The 20,077-nt window shown below is 40.0% G+C and overlaps 1 protein-coding gene across 1 annotated transcript in view; it reads left to right on the top strand.

Moving 5' to 3' along the window:
- The window catches only part of lrmda (leucine rich melanocyte differentiation associated), a 504,290-nt gene extending 485,768 nt beyond the window's left edge, over positions 1-18,522 (top strand). The window contains exon 7 of the mRNA XM_057848872.1: positions 17,369-18,522. Coding sequence (XP_057704855.1) covers positions 17,369-17,448 — 80 coding nt within the window. The 3' untranslated portion in view covers positions 17,449-18,522. The remainder of the gene's footprint in view (positions 1-17,368) is intronic.
- The last annotated feature ends 1,555 nt before the right edge of the window (positions 18,523-20,077 follow it).

Here is a 20,077-nt window from a genome sequence, read left to right as displayed (position 1 = left end):
TAGTTTAAGGTCTTTTCCACCATCGGGTTTGCTGTTAGTTTTCCCCATTTTGATGTAAATTTGGATCGGACCCCGAATTTAGGGTTCCTACAGGCCGATTCTCAGTTGAACGTTGGGTGACAATGAATGCCTCACAGTGGTAGTGGTCAAACGCCTTCTACCTCTCAGTATTCGTGATAGGCGGACCACTCTTACCTCTGCATTTAAAGTGAGTTGTTACTTACAGTCCCACTTATGTTATGTTAGTAGGAAGCACACACTCACACAATCCTCTTTCACACAGCGGTACTGTTTTCATATTCAACGTTATTATTGATACTCATTATCCTTATTATTTTTATAAACGTGCGTAGGACCCGTTGTCCTGTTTCACTTTTATAGACTAACTCTGTCTGTTTACTCGATAGGGACTAGTATTCTCAAGGTTTTACCATAATAGACACGGAGCGTGCACCCAAAAAGATGCAAAGTATTGTGTTACTTCCTTTTTCGGTGCGTCTATTACATACACGAAGTTTAAGTACGTACAGGACGCCGTCGCCCTACAGTTTTATAGACTACTCTGTCTTTCACGGAGTTTAAGTGTACACAGGACACCGTCGCCCTTAAAATTAGTCAGCCGCACAAATTGTCTTACTCATGCCTTTGGGTGAGTGAATTTCCTACCTTGAGATGCCTTCAGTCCTTTGGCTTTGCGTCAACCCTTCGCCTCCGGATGCGGAGGTGAGGCCAGTACCTCGCAATTCGAGGCCATGCACGGTCTTGACTGGAGGTCCCCTCTGCCTCTAGAAATTCCAGGTATTTCGCAATCCGGCTCGAAGGACCAATTAAATGTCAAGTTCAAACCACAATCCTTAGGTAGACATTTATAATTTTATCCAAAATAAGGAGAGAAGGCACTCCGTTTTTTGTGAAATTGCGCAAGGAGAGCGAGAGGCACTAGACAGTGAAATGCTAGATTACACTATACAGTCACCAAAATTGCTTTAACCTAAACCCTCCCGCGCCCTTTCTTTTTATTGAGGATTGGCCCTAGCAACAGGGAAGGAGAAGCAAGCTGGTGACACCCCTTGGACTTGTTTGGCTATGTGTGTGCATGTAGGTGGAATTCTGTACATGTGTGCTAAAACATTTCATGAAGCAATGGCATCTGAATAAAATGCAACAACAAATATGATTTCTTAAATGTGCCAGACAGTCTAATTTGCTAATGTCTGCGGCTTGTCCTGGAAGTTGACCTGTGGAACTCAGGCCGGTCTAAACCGGTCTGAAAAGCAAGGCAGTTTTCATCATGAGTTAGACATGTCTGACGTAATCAAAAACTTTAATAATCAATCCAAACATATCCTATTCTAGCTAGCATTAATCATTAACCTTGATTATATTGGTTATATAATTGTAAGACTAAATGAGCATAAGCAAATATTTAATAAACCCTCGATAATTATCTCAACAGTACTTTATTTTATTTTATTTATTTTTTTATTTTTTTAATCGATGATGACTTTCAGCTCTCCCCGTTCAAATCGATTGAACGTCTATTCCTGTCAGTGGCAGTAAACGAGTTAAAAGAGTTGTCTCATCAAGTTTCATTATTGACAGAATTGTACAAATGAAACATAGGAAATGAAGCACACCAAGTCTGCTCTCCCACTGATGCTGAACATCATCATTATGTGGTCACATGAAGCAGCCCGCTAAGGTAAATCACACAGAAATAAAATAGATCTGTCCTAATATTTGAATGAAGTTGCACTATAACTGAGTGTCAGTGTTATTATCCTGCATGTCTTGCCATGCATCTGTTCTTCAATTGTAGGCCAACCCTATGTTTCCTGCCTCCCCTCCCTCTCCGTTGTCTCTCTGGCTTCTGCTGGGTGAAAAATGGCCCACATTTCCCTGATAGCCTGTGTGGATGTGGAGAGTATAAATGGCTAATGAATTACAGATGAACATTGACACAAATTAATCTCCCTGATGTCCTAGGGTTATATGGCAGCTATTTAAAAGTTTAATCAATACACTGAAGTTGAGAACATGCCGTGGCTGCAGTTGTTTGGCTGCAGTAAACAGTCGGGAAGGAGAGCGTCGAGGAGCAAGACCAACCATAGAAAATGCATCATGACGACAGCTATTTGTGTTTAATGGACTAAATATTTTTTATTGCAGGAGGGTAAATGTCACTTCACAAAGTTGCACTCGGGAGTTTTGTTTGAGTCCCCGCAAGGGAGACAGATGTCACCTCAACTGTTAAAATGATAAAGTGCACCACGGTGGAGCATGCACATCATTAAAATGACAACATGCACCTCATGATGCGCTTTACTCCAAGCATGAACCAACTATGTTTGCCCTTAAATCACAAAGCATGCTGGATTTCATCATAGTAATGTAGTTTTTGGAAAATGTCCACTGTGTACAGTACCTGACAGTGGTTTCTGTCCTTTTAGTCATATTGTTTTTTGGGGGGATCAAGTTTTATTTATTTTTTACTTGTCCTGTATGTCCTAAATCTTGTCTTATAAAATTGTTACCAGGAAAATTAATCTGAACTATTACTTTGTTCAGTCTTGAAATTGTATTGTATACACATTAGGGTTGCAGCTATCGAATATTTTAGTAATCAAGTATTCTACAGAAATTTTCATCGATTAATCGAGTAATAGGATACAACTTTTTTTTAGGTAAAGACATTTCACCTAATATTGAAACATTTTTAGACTATCAATGTCTTTATTTTAGATGTACAGTACATTGTTGAAAACAGTCAACAATTGCATCTCAGATGTGACTAGAAAAATAAAACAACTAATTCACTGCCTTACTCAAAATACTTAAGATCTTATTAAAATAATAATAATTTTTAAAAATTATTTCTAAATTAGAAATTATTTCTATTTCTAAAAATGTCATTACGCTTGATAACACACATTACTAAAAGTTTTGTGTCAAGTGTTTTTCCCATGTGTTTCAATTGAATTTCCATTTCCACAAGTTCTAGTTAAGTTTTAAGTCTAACTTGTAAGTCCTGATAGGATTTTGAGCTTTTGCAGTGTTAAAAAATAAATGTATGATACCCGCTGTATTGGAGCACATTAGGCACCAGTGCTACTTGGTGTTTTATCCATCAATGACTATCGAGCTAAAATTGACAGTTAGCTTTATTATGGTTTTATTTTAAACCCTCATCACTCTACAGTGCTGTGTTTTTACAGATTCGATAAAGCCTGTATGAAAGACACGTTAGCAATGCATCGACAGTAGTCATAATTAATAGAAACCTAGCCCTCCATAGGGCTAACGTTACATTCGCAAGGTACAGTAACGTTAAATAACACTATGGTAACTTCATTTTACCTTGTTCTGAGTGTTGCTCTGCCTTCAGTGGATAGAGCTAGGCCATTGGGCTGTGCGGTGGCACCCGGCCCAGGTTTTGGGGGCGGTCACAGGGTCCAGCCGGGGGTGCGGAAGCATCGGCGGGGCCGCAGGTAGCCGGGGCGGGTGGGGTAGTGTTATGCAAGCGCTGTATTACAGTAAATACATGAAGCAGTGTTCACCTTGGTCTCCAGCTTGAAATGCTCTCACACTTTTTACATTTTCTGTCTTTTCTTGATGCATTTCTCTTAGCTTTCGTCGGCTACTTCGTCGTTATCTCTATGTCCATGCGTGGTAAAAATATATCAGCCGCCGTTGTTTTCTTCACGTGCTGTCAGCGTGTTGTGTGGCATTAAAAGTAGTCCGGGCAAAAAGGAATGCTGAGAGCTGGCAAAATTAAACGATTCTTTGAGGCAAATAAAATTCCTCGATCAATTTTTAAACTCAAGTTACACAAGTTATTTGAGTAATTGTTTCAGCTCTAATTCAGATTATATCAAATACAAGCTACTCACTATTTTCGTAATGCCCTAATATGTTGTCCAAACGCCGTCGACTAAAGAACCATGCTATGGGGAGTTTTGCATGCATTGGCCACTATTTTATAGCCATCTGTGAGAAATGTTGCCAATTGATGTCTAACTTGTGGGGTTAACATCAGAGAAAATGTGTTTGTTTGGAACAGTTCCAGCTCAGCTGCTCAACATAAGGGTGGCTTTACTCTACTATTGAAAACAGGTAGCATAATAATAATAATTATTATAATATAATTATATAATTATATATTATATAATTATAATATATATATATATATATATATATATTTTTTTTTTTTTTTTTTTTACACGTAAATCGCCTATTTTTTCCCTAGCAACTACTAAAAACACCAACTCAATTTTTATAATAAGGGTAAAATCAGATTGGTATAATAACTAATTACATTTTAATCATTAATTATACCTAACCTAACCGTAAATACCTGTAGCGAAGTGCATAATAGACCATAATGTCGACAGAAAAAAAAAGAAAATACGAAACCTATAACTTTCGTGTGAGGCGTTGCTTGTTTTTGGCGCAAGCTGCATAGTACACGTAGTCCTTTAGACTTTCCCACATGAAGAACGCATTCACGCACACTAAGAAATACACATTTATCACGCAAAGAAGAACTCATTTGTGCATGCAAAGAAGTCACATAGCCGAGTGAATGAGAAAGCTTACGTGTGCCTTTTAATGCCCATGAAACATCTACAATGGGCAATGCATTGTTTGTTGTGTGTTTTCACGTAAAACCGGACACCTAAAGTGAGTTATGTAGTTGTTTTGAATGATATGGGGACGCTAGCTAATCCATGCTAACCCTTTGTAAAGGTGTTATTGCTGTATTTTCAGCTGATTATAATCGCGGATTTGCATTGCTGTGAATATATCTGTTTTTGAGGACTACACGTCGTAGTCTCCGTCTTAATGTCTGCGATCGTGTTAGCATTATATTGATGTTTTCGCCGCTGTCTGACGGCTGTCGACACAAACGCATCATGGACCAAGATAAACAAACCATGCTGCTTTAGAGATTTGCCCTTTTAACAATGGGCACACAGCAACTACTAAAATGACATTTATCTTCTCTGTTACTGCAACCAGCCGCCACACATGCCTTCACCATTTTGATTAATCAATATTAACGATTGTCAGGAAGGTTTTTGGGTTTGTTTACTTGGCGGTGATTCCTTAGACAAGCAGAAAAACACGCAGTAATAGGAGGAATGTACGTAACGGTAATATGTAAACACGATGAGCTGACGGACAATATGGCGGCACCAGTCAGGGGGGTGGAGTTGTGACGTCACGTGATTGAGGTCTTTAACAGATTGATACATTTCTGACAGATTTTACCACATACTGTACGTATGTGTGACACTCTGCAGTGTAGGTACATATTCCGCTTCAGTATCCTGTTAATATCTTTTGAGGTGATTCATTGATCACATAGGTCGTTTGATTTACCTCATTCATTGTCGCTCATCCACAACATGAAACACACATCCAATACTGGGGGGTGGGCTTGCTTTGCGTGCCATAACAAGCTACATCATAGTCCACTGGCTGTTTGGTTATGGGACACGAGGGGGTTATCTAGCTATCTGCAACCCCAATGCACCCAGTAGAGAGGGTATGTTTCAACTGCATTTCATGACGTGGGGCTGAGTTGATAAAAGTGCGACTGGAGATGGATGGTGACCACAATAATAGCTGTGGCTCACAGCAGCGTACACCTTACGCTCATAAGTCAGTCTTGCATCAAGTCCGACCCCCTCTCCAAGCCCCCATATGAGCTCGCCCACATGCACGCTAGCATTTTGTCACTCCTCAGAGATAATACTGAAAGTGTAATTGCCTTGTTAATTGGCTTACCCCCATCTCTTAACGTTGTATTTTTTCCCCCTGATGGATGGCAGCACTGATGGAATTGTTGGCTAAGTGGCCACACCGCAGGGTAGAGTTGTGAAGAAATAAAGTAATAGAAACTGGTGAAAAGTGGAAGAATGGAGGAGAAAATAAGAGATTAGCGAGGAGGCAGGCCAAGGGGAATAAGTTATAGGACGTGAAAAGGAGACAGCGAGTGGATTCATGCCAAGAATAGATAACCTTGATGTTAAAAGCTACATCCGTCGGATGTGTCTTGTCTGTGACATATTGATGGCCCTTGAAAAGAGTCGAGCTGATTGTATGCAGGGAACAATCATTAAAGCCTCTCCGGCTCCCTCCTCTCTGACTTTCTCTTATCGCTGCATAATTTTGTCTGTGTGCGCGCCTTCTAATGAATGGCCTTTTCTGAAATGTGCTACAAACAGGATCACTCTATTAGTCGTCATTCAAGAAGGATCAGGTAATAAAAGAATTACATGAGGTGATAAATGTTTAATCTAGAAGGATTTACATTAGATTTACAATTGCCATGTCTTCTGTGTAGATAGTGAGTAATATGATACATTGCAGCATCAGTTAAGTTGTCAATTAAGATGTCAATTTAGTGAATGGCATTGGTTTATTTAACCGGATGTCGTTCCTGCAATTATTTTACACATGACATTTATTAGAGGTGCGTATTTGCGTAAACAGAGAGATGTACGAAAATTTTGCATTATTTGCCTTCCGGAAGGCAAAATGTGTGAGACATTTCTCATTAGTTGATACACTAGAGTCTACCTAAATCTTTAAACCCATCTGAAATTCTAGCAATCATGAAATTTTCGCACATCATTACCCTTGATTCCTTGCAAATTTGTTTGAGTATATGGCCACCAATACAGCAAACACAAGGGAAAGGAATAAAGGCCACAATTTAAACACGAGACCTAACAAATTATAATAAAGACATTAATGGCACTTTATCAGGAACTTAACAGAAAAAAAGGATCTAAATAATGTACTATTCATGGAATCACAATAACCGAAAGATGACACTGGTTGAAATTAGGGTTGTTCCGATCATGTTTTTTTTGCTCCCAATCCGATCCCGATCATTTTAGTTTGAGTATCTGCCGATCCCGATATTTCCCGATCCGATTGCTTTTTTATGCTCCCGATTCAATTCCAATCATTCCCGATAATTTTTCCCAATCATATACATTTTGGCAATGCATTAAGAAAAAAATGAATAAAACTCGGACGAATATATACATTCAACATACAGTACATAAGTACTGTATTTGTTTATTATGACAATAAATCCTCAAGATGGCATTTACATTATTAACATTCTTTCTGTGAGAGGGATCCACGGATAGAAAGACTTGTGACTTTGTATATTGTGACTAAATATTGCCATCTAGTGTATTTGTTGAGCTTTCAGTAAATGATACTGCAGCCATGCCCCAATGCATGATGGGAAGTGGAACCATGACTGTGCGTCGTGCTACCAATGGATATATCTTCTCTGCTTTGGGAAATAACTTAAGGTGTTAAGACAAAGATCAACTGCCCCCTTGCTTCCCCATATTGTTTCCCATGATATTTCTAATCATAGGGCGAGGGATTGCAAGGCTTTAGCCAATTGAATAGAGGCTCCAAAGGCTGCCAAAATTCACTCTACTCATTTAGCGCTGCCTTTTATCTCTCTATGTAGGCAAAACGGCGTCATTACAGATTGAGCGCGACAACGAGTGAGTGGGTCGTGCAGTGCATACATTAATTGCGTTAATTTATTTAACGTGACACATTTTTTAATAAATTAATTGCCGCCGTTATTGGGATATTTGTGATAACCCTACCTTAAGCCTAAACTAAAGACTCTGGATGAGTGTAACATATTATTTCTGTAATGTTAAATACAATTAGAAAAACGATTTAATTAAAAAATATATATAAATATATATATACATATATATTAAATAAGGCATGGACGATATTTTTTTGCCGATTCCGATACTTTGAAAATGACGTGATCGGACCCGATCAATCGGGATGCCGATCGACCGGGACATCTGTAGTTGAAAAATACAAGCAGCCGAATTTGATTATCAGTAAAACAAACATAAAAACAGGACAAACCAATAAAGATTTTTTTGCATGTTTTTACCCAAAAATCAAATTCAAAATTGTATGGCCTCAGGGATATTTGACCTTGCCACTGTCTTATTGTTCACCCAGCAAAGACCAATGGCAACCATTTAAATGAGACTAGTCTATAAACACCTAAAACCCCAGTATACACAAGTTGGAGGGAATATATTTCTAGGCTTTCATGGATAACCTTCACAGATGAAGGAACTGAAGTGCCCTCAAGCCTGCATGCTCTGCTAGGCTCAACACTTGTCCGTGAGGGACTGAAAAGAACTAAAGGCATCCAATACTAAGGCACTTATCGGGAGAAACTTCGGCCAGTGTGTGATTGCTGATGCAACAAGGATTTAGGGGGAAAACTGGAAAAAGAGCAATGGGGCATCTTGGATTTTTTTTTTCCCCAACTCTAGTTACATACCAGGTCTATTTTCATTAAAAGGTGCATAAAAGAACTACAACAAGTTCCCTTCACAGCTAGAGGTTGTGCTTATTACTAGAGAAGATGGACAAAGATGGCAGTCAGAAAGAGAGAAACTATGTTGCACTTGCCTTTAACTGCTCGGGACGCCTATGGGATTCTACCTGATGAACTCCCGCTTCATAGCAAAGTGCCAAAGCCATCCTCAGTGGATTATATCAGAATCCCCCCACTATGGCCATCCACTTTCACAAAACCTTAACACACAGCATGAACAGCCGTTAAAGTGACAGATTAACAAAGTAACAAAAGACTTTGTATTTGCAGAATAACAGTCTGGCCTTTATGTTGCACGACGCTTAACACCTGTGGTTGTTCTTTAACCTCAGCTCCTCTTTATTAAGTCGATATCTGGAAGTGTCCTCTTGGTAAATGCAACAGTGTGCTTCCATCATGAGTGTCTCCTCTCAACAGGGGCTTGATATGTTTTTAGCAACATGAACTGGTATAAGTGTCTGCATAAAATAGGAGGAATTCCCATAAAAAGCCTTGCAGCAAAAACAAGCTCGCCTCCTTACCACGCTTCTGCTATTTAAGCTATTGGCACCTTACTCATTTGCCTGTTATTCATAGACGGATGAGAGTGAAATTTAGTAGGTGTATTCATGGCATGTTCATGCATCTTTGGAGCCCGAACTTTTAATTTATTTGTCTCCAGGCTGATTAATTATTAGAAATTATTGTGGAATTAAAATACTTACTCCTCCGTTATCCGTGGATGTATCAGAATGAAATTTGTTCAGTGTATTCTAGGCATATACAGTGAGAAAAATAAGTATTTGAACACTCTGCGATTTTGATTGAAGTTCTCCGATTTCGAAATGATGGGCGGATTTGAAATTTTCATGGTAGGTGCTTGTCCACTGTGAGAGACAATTTAAAGAAAAAAAATCCAGAAATCATAGTGTATGATTTTTTTTTTTACACAATTTATTTGTATTATACTGCTGCAAATAAGTATTTGAACACATGAGAAAATTGATGCTAATATTTGGTAAAGTAGCGCTTGATTACAATTACAGGGGTCCAACGTTTCCTGTAGCTTTTCACCAAGTTTGCACAGACTGCAGCAGGGATTTTGCACCACTGCTCCACACAGATCTTCTCTAGATCAATCAGGCTTCTGGGCAGTTACTGAGAAACAGTTTGATCTTCTGCCCAAGTCTTTCTATTGGGTTTGAGTCTGGAGACTGGCTAGGCCCTTCCAGAACCTTGTTATGCTTTTTACAAAGCCACTCCTTGTTAATTTTGGCTGTCTGCTTTAGCCCATTGTCATGTTGGAAGACCCAGTCACGACCCATTTTCAATGTTCTAATTGAGGGAAGGAGGTTATTCCCAAGTAATCCTCTCCTTAATACAGTGCAATTCTCCAGTCCCATGTGCACAAAAACACCCTCAAAGCATGATGCTACCATCCACATGCTTCACACTAGGGATGGTGTTATTGAGAGGGTACTCATCATTGTTCTTCCGCCAAACACTATGAGTGGAATTAAAACCAAAAAGTTCCATTTTAATCTCATATGACCACATGACTTTCATCCATGACTCCTCTGGTTCATCCAAATGGTCATTCGCAAACTTAAAACGGGCCAGGACATGTGCTGGTTTAAGCATGGGAAACTTCCATCCCATGCATGATTTTAAACCATGACCACTTAGTGTATTATCGACATTAACCTTGGAAATAATGGCCCCTTTCAGGTCATTAACAAGCTCCTCCTGTGTTCTTGGCTGATTCCTCATCATTCTTAGGATCATTGAGACCCTTCGAGGTAGATCATGCATGGAGCCCCAGTCCGAGGGAGATTGACAGTCATGTTTGGCTTGTTCCATTTTCTAATAATTGCTTCAACGGTGGATCTTACATCACCAAGCTGCTTGGCAATTGCCCCTAATCCTTTCCAGCATTGTATAGGTCTACAATTCTGTATCTGGTGTCTTTTGACAGCTCTTTGGTCTTGACCATGTTAATAATTGGAGTCTTCCTGATTGTATGTGGTTTACAGGTGTTTATATGCAGCTAACCGCCTCAATCAGGTCAAAAAGGCAGACTCAAAAAGTCTACCTCCACTCCACTTATTCGTTGGACTTTTTAAAGGTGACTAACAGGTCTTTGAGGTTCACAATTCTAGCTGATAGACAGGTGTTCAAATGCATACTAGTATAATACAAATAAATTGCTAAAAGAATCATACTCTGTGATTTCTGGATTTTTTTTCTTTAGATTGTCTCTCACAGTGGACAACAACCTACCATGAAAATTTCAAACCCGCCCATTACTTCTAAGTGGGAGAACTTGCAAAATCGCAGGGTGTTCAAATACTTATTGTCCTCACTGTATATGTATTAATCCTTAGAGTCATGTTTTAATTTTTTTTGTCTCAGGGCTGATTATTTATATGAATTAATAATGAACTTATTGTTGCCTATAGGTTCTGAGCTATCCAGGTAAGGGAGCTGGGCGATCCAAGTTCATTTTGAACTTCTTTTTTATGGTGTGTGGTGCACTCTACGTGTTTGCGCTGCATAATTTCTCATCTCTGCAAGACCAATATTGAAAAAACTATTCTGTTGTACTGTGGTTAACTTTAACATTCATGGCCTGCACACTTAGTTCAGGTTTTATCATTCTGACAGTTCAACCCTGGAATGTCTTAATTATTTTTCTATTAGATCCTGTGCGTACAATTGTTTCCAAAATGAATATAGATCTTTCCTAGCATCCAATGGAACAGATTATGTTACTGCACGTATCAAAGATTCTCCCGTCCAATGGCAGTCTGATAACAAGGCATTAAGATGCCCCCAAGTGCCGTGGTGTCAAACCCAGTCTCCAGCCATGTTACCTTTGTCCTCGGGCCAATTGTGGCAGCTGGAGTTTGGAACCTCCTCGCTGTCAGCCACACACACACATACAGGCTGACGAGCATATACTATACCCTTCTCACACACCGGGGAAGCAGGCAGGCATGGAGCCGGTCCCGGATTTTATCGGAGGTGACAGCTTCTCACACTTGAGTGTTTGGATCACCTCAAGTAGCTGGGCTATGAGGGGGAAATGAGCACTGCTCCACTACAAAGTCCAGATTTAGATTGACTGAGCTTGTCCTCGGGCCCACGGGCTGCTTCTTCTTCTACTGCTGAAGTCTGACAAGAACACCCACTGCTGCCGCGAGGGACTGGTGTGTGCACATCTGTCTGCACACTTTATATGTATATATGTGTGTGCGTGTAGGACCACTTTGAGGAGAGCGACGTGTCAGGTTGGCTTAGAATCGAGGGTGGCATCAGAATATGCTTGGCACTAATATGGCACTAGTATCTCTGTCCCCGTCTCTGCTTTCTGTCACTTAGTCGCCATCTTCTCGCCGCCCTTGACAAGCTTCTCTTTGGATTATGTGATTGTACGCCGGGCAGCCCTCATCCCGCCCCCGAGCGACGCCACCTTCCCCAGCCGGACCCTCCTCTTACTCCTCCTCCTCCTGAGATACACTTGATGTGGAAAAGGCTGGCGAAAGACGAATCTGTTCTTCTGTCAGAGCATCATTGACAACACTAATGCCACTTGTCCTTGCCTCAATTGGAGAGAGGAGACACCCAGCCACTGTTGCCTGCTTCATAAAGCCATGCCGTGTGAGTTGAGATTCGATGGCCCTTAACAAGACTGGCCATCGTGGTTGTCTTATGCCTTACTGAATATGTCTGTTAACAGATATGTTTCAATATAGAATACAAAAGGCCAATTTCATAGTATTTTTAAAGTGCATACGACTGGAGAAAAAAAGTCTTAAATAGGATTATTATGTGAATTAAAATTATATTTTGAGACAATTCGACTATATACAACAATTTAGCAAAGCACAGATGACAAGAAATTATTTTTTTAATCTGCCTGTTAGCCACGCCTACCATTATAGGGCACTAGCATCCCCAACAGATGGATGACGTCAGCGGAGTCACAATTTCATCTGATTTAGTATGCAGCCCATTGAGGGGGAATTATTCACAATGAGGAAAACGCGACGAAGAGAGCTGCAAAATGTCATTGTTTCAGTTTCTCTACTCCAATATTTTTACAGGATATTCTTTTTATCCAAGTATTTTTCCCCAATAGCTAAATAAATGGCATGGTCATGACAAATAACAGTCTTGTGCTAAATGGAATATGAAATAATAAAAATGCATTTATTCAGGACGACATGGCAAAATTACTCCATAATGGCAAAACTGTCGACTTCACCTTTACTGTCGCACCTCCCGAACAATATTTTATGCCACCCAAATTGGGTTTATGTCATTTCCCTTCCCCGGCGTCGGAGAATGTAAACAAACAAAGAGGCGTGACAGCTAGCCGACATGCTAACCCGAACCGAGTGATGTTTCAAAGTCTTCGAAGCGGAAAATCACACATAACTAGCCCGGATCATTTCACATGGCGACTGGGTTGTCGATTGTCTTCGCCGATCGCCAACCCGCCCAGCGGAGAGCAATTTACAGCTCGTCCCCCTGCTACTACGGACAGGAGAGCTCGCCGGGGAAGCAGCCGGACAATGACTGCTGAACAAGCCGGCCGACGTCGGAGGAGCGTGTAGCTGCCAAATGGTCAACACGAATATGGCAAAATAATGCTTTACTACACAGCGAAGTCGTAAACAGCGAGACTCAGTGGAGGAGGGCGGCTGCAGTTATTTTTCAGCTAACATTTGCAGCTAATGTGTATGAGGAGAGTTTTTTACATGACCTTCCATGATCAACCGTAAGTAGTCCTTTATTCAAAGAAAGTTTGTAGTGTTTACTTTGTAATCGCTGTATTCGCGGCTATTTTTAACACAAAGTTGCACTTTCTGATCGGTCGGAAGTTTGACAGAACACCGGGCACATAAAGAGGGCAGTAAGCCGAGTATAGTGCTCTCCCGGCGGGAGGATGTGCGACAAGCCGCCAGTCGTCGGCCGAGGGGACAAGTCTGCCAAAAAATGCAAGCCACCTACATATTAAAATGATTCCAGTATTTGACATAATACAAAACACGATGTTTACTCACTTCCTTCTAAGTCCCATGGTCCCACAGTAGTAGGGCTTGTTTTGGCCAATATCCACCGGTGAATGGGAACCTTTTGAAACCCCAAAAAGGCGCACACGCTCTCCCTCATACAGCAAGATTTTTCTGCAGCCGTTTGGCTGGTGTGATGCAAAAAATAAACGTACTAATCCGCAAAATCAGCTGAATCCTTAGTCCTGCTCATACAACAGTACGCCTGTATAGTGAAGACGACTCCTTCCTCCGTATATGTCACCGCGACCTCTTTCTCAACTCGAGACTGTTGCCGGAAGTCGCTCATTTTCATGGCGTGGGATTCAAAAACTAAATAAATATAGCGATCGCTTCCACACACATCAAAGCGGTCCATTTCATTCAGGAGCATAAAATACCGCGTGTATTATGAAATAAACATGGTTTTTCGTGTCACAGGCACTTTAAGTGTCCCCCCATTAATGGATGTTTTTTTCTTTCTCATTCAAAATGAGCCTTAAAATTCCAGCTATGGATTACAGAAAATTACTCTTTGGGCCAATATAATAACATTACATTCGTCGCATTGCAGATGCGGTGCAAAATACAGCGGCAGACTTGGCTTCAGAACTTTTTTGACCTAACAGCTTTATATCAGTCTAAATTATGCTTGCTTCCTCAATAATGCACTCACTATTCACTGACATCTTGACCTGCTAAGACTTGTAACTTGACTTGCAACTGTTGACTTTGGGCAAACGCACTCTTCTTCAACTTGAAGTACGTATTGCAAATGAGGTCATTTTTAAGAAGTCATTTTTCAAGGGTGCGAGAGACTGGGGTTCAGGCTTTTTGCAGGGAGCAAGAGAAATAAAAACGTGAGTGCAGCTTGTTAAGTAGCAAGCCCACCATTGCATATTATGATGTCATGTGTTTTATACGCCTGTTAAATGCATTAACGAATGCACTCTTGACTTGTCACACAACTACTTTGATGGTACAAAACGGTGTTGTATGTTTGGAGGATTGTATTCGTCCCTGTGGGTGTCTTTTTCGAGGTCAAATGATTGAAAATATTCGACTGTCCTTATATCACTCTCATTCAGCTCAAGGACAATTCAACATTTGCTCTCTTCAAAGCAACTTCTGATCTTTAACTGGCTTAATATTCACGAAGTGGTGTTTGCTGTATTTAGTGAGTGAGTTGGGCCAGTGAGTTTTAAAATACATATTTTTTAAATCAACTAGTTACTGTCATTTGTGAGGAAGTCATTGTTACACAACACTATTGTCTATGAATTACAATGTGTTACACAACTTTTTTTTTAAATTTAACTAGTACAGCTGCTGAATTATGTTGAAATGAAGTTGTTTTTTTTTTTTTTGTGAATACTAGATGGCCTTCAACAAGCATAGTTGAATGATGTTTTAAGGAAAGAACAACAACAGCAACAAAAAAAAAAAAGCTACATACAAACACAATACAATAATTATATGTATCTAAATACTTAGACCCTTAGTCACTGTTGTTTTTTGCAGTCCTTTTAATTTTTGTCTTAGTCTTAATATTTTGGACGAAAATACTTATTAATCTAAGTCATATTTTATATGTATTTTATTTCAAAATGTGTTTGTCTTCGTCTATTTTTAGTGGACAAAATCTCATACAAATATCGTCTAGTTTTAGTACTGAAAATGCTTTCTTCTGTAAAATAAAAAGTGTTTTCGTCCAAAAACAAATAAAGGTTTCCAACAATTTTAAATGAAAATAGACGGATGAGCACATGTTGAAGGGTCTACAAGGACAACACCTATGTCGTGATGATAATACACACTCAGCATGAAAAGCAGCAAATTATCTACAATTAAACCCACCTCGAAGCTAAGAACCATATGTAAAAAAAAAAAACAACAACTCAGTTTTCGGAGTGTTTAAGAGGATCCACGCCACACCAAATTTGATGCTAATGCTAATGCAAATGCTATGCTAACATATCGAATTATATTTAGTTTTTGATGATCACTCAGAACAGACCTTTGAAAGCTAAAGCAACATTGCATATTCTCTCTTGCCAATATAAGAAAATAAATCTTACCATGTGTTTCCAATTAAGCAAGATGGAGCGCAACCTAGCTTGAACCAAATCTGAAACTCCCGTGAGGAGAGTGAGGGAGCAGCGCTACGCATCTCACATGAGTGACACAACCCAAACATTGCTACAATGCAAGCTGATGTACTCCACGTACAATATGAAAATATCACGCAGTGTCACGCATTGTGAATATATGACAGACATGTCGCGTTTTCGTCTCGTTATCATCTCGTCAAACGTAAACTGGTAATCGTCTCGTTACATTTTTGTCGACCAAAAAACGTTTTTAGCTCGCCATTGTCACGTCACCTTCATGAAAAAATCGTACTTCGACGAAATATTTTCGTTATCATCATTGTTGAAAAAAAACAGCACTGCTCTAAGTATTATTTAGGAATGTTTATTATCAGTTAAATGCATGGGCGTAGGTTTGGTCTAAACATTGGTAGGGACGCTATAACAGCATAACCTGCATATACACTTTTTGCTGGGGACGGGACATTAATAAGACCAAACAGATTGGGTGAACGGGGGTCAGGCCTACATTTCTCACAAATATGCTGATGTGTTGCCTAAAATAAAAAAAAAAAGGAAAAAAGTCAAAATTGTTACTTTCAAGGGAGGAAATGGGGGAAATCTCCCTTTCTTCATATAAAGCCAATTTACAAGGGGTTTCGTTTTTGTGTGTGTTATTTTTTGGGGGGTGGGGGGGGGGGTTAAAGAAATGTCTGCATAGGCTGCAAATAAAATTATTTTTAAATGAATAATGGATAAAATAAATATCTTTTGAATGAATAAATACACAGTTGAATTAACATTAACGGTAGAAAACACATACAGTGCAGGAGGACCCTAATCTCTAAGCTGCTTCCTACTGAGTTTTGCAGGTTAGCGAGTTCACACAGTTTAATGTTATGCTAACTGTGATGCAGGTCGGACTTTCAGTAGCAAAATTAGTGGCGTGTTCCCCACCTCCACAACATTGACGTCTACTTACAGTGGCTGCTGCGGCTGGCTGAAAAAAAAAATGTAGTATCTCTCGTCTTTGAAGGAGGTGGAGGAGGCGGCATGTTGACATGTATTTCTGTCGGGGTTGTGTGAGTGTGCGTGTTGGTTTGTTCTAGTCATCAGCCAATCAAACGTACACTTGAGGGGGGAAAAAAATCAGCAAACGATTAAGCATTCAGACATTCAGCAAGTGAAAAGCGGTAAATGTAAGTCTGGACGTCATGAAAATACAGTAATGCACTTAATAATAGAAGGGCCAATTCTATTCTTACAACATATGGGAAGACATTATAAATTATTATCATTAATAATTATCATCAATTATAATCATTATATAATTCAAATAAGGTTGCTTAAAAGTTGGTGGGGACACCATCCTAAATAGTTGATACTGTTATGTCCCTACCGTCCCTATGCAAACCTACGCCCTTGGTTAAATGTCACTGAAAAAACAGTCAATGATGGTGAAGACTGAGTCCATCTTTTTTTTTAAATGCCAGTCGGGTGCTTTTGATAGGTCGCAAAAATATGTTGTTGTTCTGCAGTTGCTGATGTGTATTCGTATGCATGAACAGTGACTGAAATGCCATCAGGACAACCAAACCCAAAAGGAAAGCAGGACTTAGTTGCACAAGTCACAAAGAGGGGAGTAACACATGTCAACTGAATAAATGAAATTGTGGGTGAGATGCAGAAAAACGCCTTGTAATACGTGCTGAGTAAATTTTTGAGTGATTGTAATGACTGTCATTTAACCTTACAAAAATACCTTATATCCAAAAGTAAATGATTGTGCTAGATCCTTCTCTAACGATGTAACATGTTGTTTTTAGGCGTCTTCGCCAAATGTCGCTACGTCTACTACGGCAAGCATTCCGAAGGCAACAGATTCATCCAAAACGACCAGCTTTGATGACACCGTCAGGTCCAGGAACAAGAGGGACCTTGGAGAACATGGTTGATAATACTCGGGAAGAGATATAAAGATGTTATTTATTGACATTCCACTCGCATCAATCAAATAATTGCTTAGACTTTCTAACAAATAAGATATCTGAAGATACACAAATACACACAAAGTGACAAACAGGTCCAACCTATTGCGTGTCTCAGCCTGACAGCCATGATGGATCACCCATCCACTGCTGCCACTAATCAAGGGTGAAAGGGGCGACGGTCACACACCTGAGACCTGACACAGCCAACGCACATGCACACACACACAAAATATAAAGCAGTAAAACGATGAAAAGTGTCGAAGATGATTCGCAATCTTTTCGATGACGGAAAATTTGTTAAACAGTGTTTCTTGTGGCTAAGGAGCCTGTATGCCCTTCTTTACTGAATATATTTTGTTGAGTTGAGAAAAAAAAGCCAGTTTTTCAATTCCATGTTTTAGACACTGCAGTTCAATTTACGGTATAATTTCTACTCCTTTCAAAAAGGCATTTTAAATTGTTTGAAGTCGACTGATTGATAATCATGTTAATAATGTTTAAATATCTTCTCTTTAGAGGCAACCAATTGTTTTGTTTCGGTTTTAAATGTTATTGTTTATCCTTTTAAGATTTGTAATTGTACTTTTTTCTCTTTCTCAATACCTGTTTTCAAACATATGACCAATATACAGTGATTATCTTCGGTGCCCTGTGATTTGCAATAATTGAACCATAAATATTATTACAGCAGACCCTTGGCTCAAATGAAATACTGTATATGTAAAGTGTTTACATTATTACAGAACCTGCATTACCACCAAGGCATTTAACATCAGGCATGCTGCCAATGTTAGTGTATGTCGCTAATTGCTGACATGACCTGTTTGATCTGATGCAAATAGACGATAGTCCTGACTGTGATATGCACTTGAATGCACAAGTAACCAGTAAAAATTCATTTTATCAATTTTGACTATGAAAAGAGAAATGTATTTGCTACAAATCATTCTAAAATGAAACATATCCATCAATTATCTCAAAGCCATGGATGGGATATATTTTTGCTTCTCTGAATCTGATAGATGATCATTGTTGAAGTGTGCTGGTCACAGTACTTCTTGTAGGTCCCTCGGTATCTCAAGCAATCAAAATGTGAACCATGGTTGACTTTCCTCTTTGTTGACATCTTTTTTTAGGCATACATAAATACTAATACTCTTGGATTTCAATTTCATTGTAGTAGTTTAGCTTTAGTAGCTTTCTTAGCACAGCTCACGCACACACTTATACAAAGTCTAGCAAAGGAACCTGCAGGGCTTCTAATGTAGAATGTCACTGATCTGTTCTGATGAAGTAGCGTGCCATTTTTGCTCGAGCAGGAAGTTCCCGAGCAGCCAGGAGCAGTGATGCTGAGTTCGGGGTCAAGGAAGCCACAGCCTGCAGGTGAATGTGCGTCTCCTACGCCTTCATTAATCCACCAGCTATAATACTGCATACGTTACGACTTACGAGCTCGGAGAGGAGCCTGCGTCAAGACATCCGTTCCCGAGGTTTTGCGCCGGAGTGTGGCAGCTCGCAAAGCAACGCGCCACTGACGAGGATGGGAAGTGACACCCACCAAACTCGGTGTGTCCTCCAGCCAGCTCCGGTGGCTCAGCGCCTGTCAATTCCAGCTCCGTCACCGGGACTGGCTCAATGGCAGCGCCTGTGACACATGTCACAAACTTTTAAATGTCTGCTCTTTTCAGTAGGATGGCTGGGCGCACACTGCAGCCAGGGGAAGGATGACATTTGTATCGTGTGTGTGCGTGTGTTATTGTGTGGCTCTCTTCTTCCTGCCTCCTCAGGCTGTCAGTCCGAGTTTCCTCTAAGCATATCACAACGCAGACAAATAAACCTTGTCATTTTGAAACGCCGCCACTAGTGACCACGCTCCTGAACGACATGTCAGCTGGAATATGCTCACACACACTGCAGTGGAAAGTCGCCGTGCACGACATTGTGAATGACCACACAACCACAGTAGCATTTCAAACTGAAGGAAGACGCAAACAAGAGTGCATGATCTCTGACATTTCCATTGACTATCTGAGCATGAGTGAAACTCAGTACCATTGAATGGCTTGTCACCAAAGGGTGAGGGATTTTCTTAAATACAGAAGCTAAATATAAGAAATTATTCATGCATTTTCCGTACCGTTTATCCTGACAAGGGTCAAAAGTGCCATTTAATTATAGAGTGGGTGCCCAGCTAACTATGAGCAGGAGGCAGCGTACACCTTGAACTAGATGCTGGCCAATCACAGGGCACAAGAACACAAACAAGCATTTGCGCTCACACGCATTCCTAGGGACAATTTTGGAGTGTTAAATCAGGCTACCGTGCATGTTGGAGAAAACCGAAGTACCCGGAGAAGACCCACGCAGGCAAGTGTAGAACATGCAAACTCGAAACAGGACGGCAGAGCCTAGGATTGAACCCTTGATCACAGAACTACCTTAGAAAGTACTATCTGTAGACTATTTTTGGTAGTTTAATTTAATGTCTATTCATTGTCACACAAAATGTCAAAGGTCATGCTACAGAAAAGAATAGAGAACTAG

This window comes from Corythoichthys intestinalis, chromosome 10, assembly GCF_030265065.1.
Source record: "Corythoichthys intestinalis isolate RoL2023-P3 chromosome 10, ASM3026506v1, whole genome shotgun sequence".
Classification (NCBI taxonomy): Eukaryota; Metazoa; Chordata; class Actinopteri; order Syngnathiformes; family Syngnathidae; genus Corythoichthys; species Corythoichthys intestinalis.
This window is presented reverse-complemented; position numbering and strand designations above follow the sequence as displayed.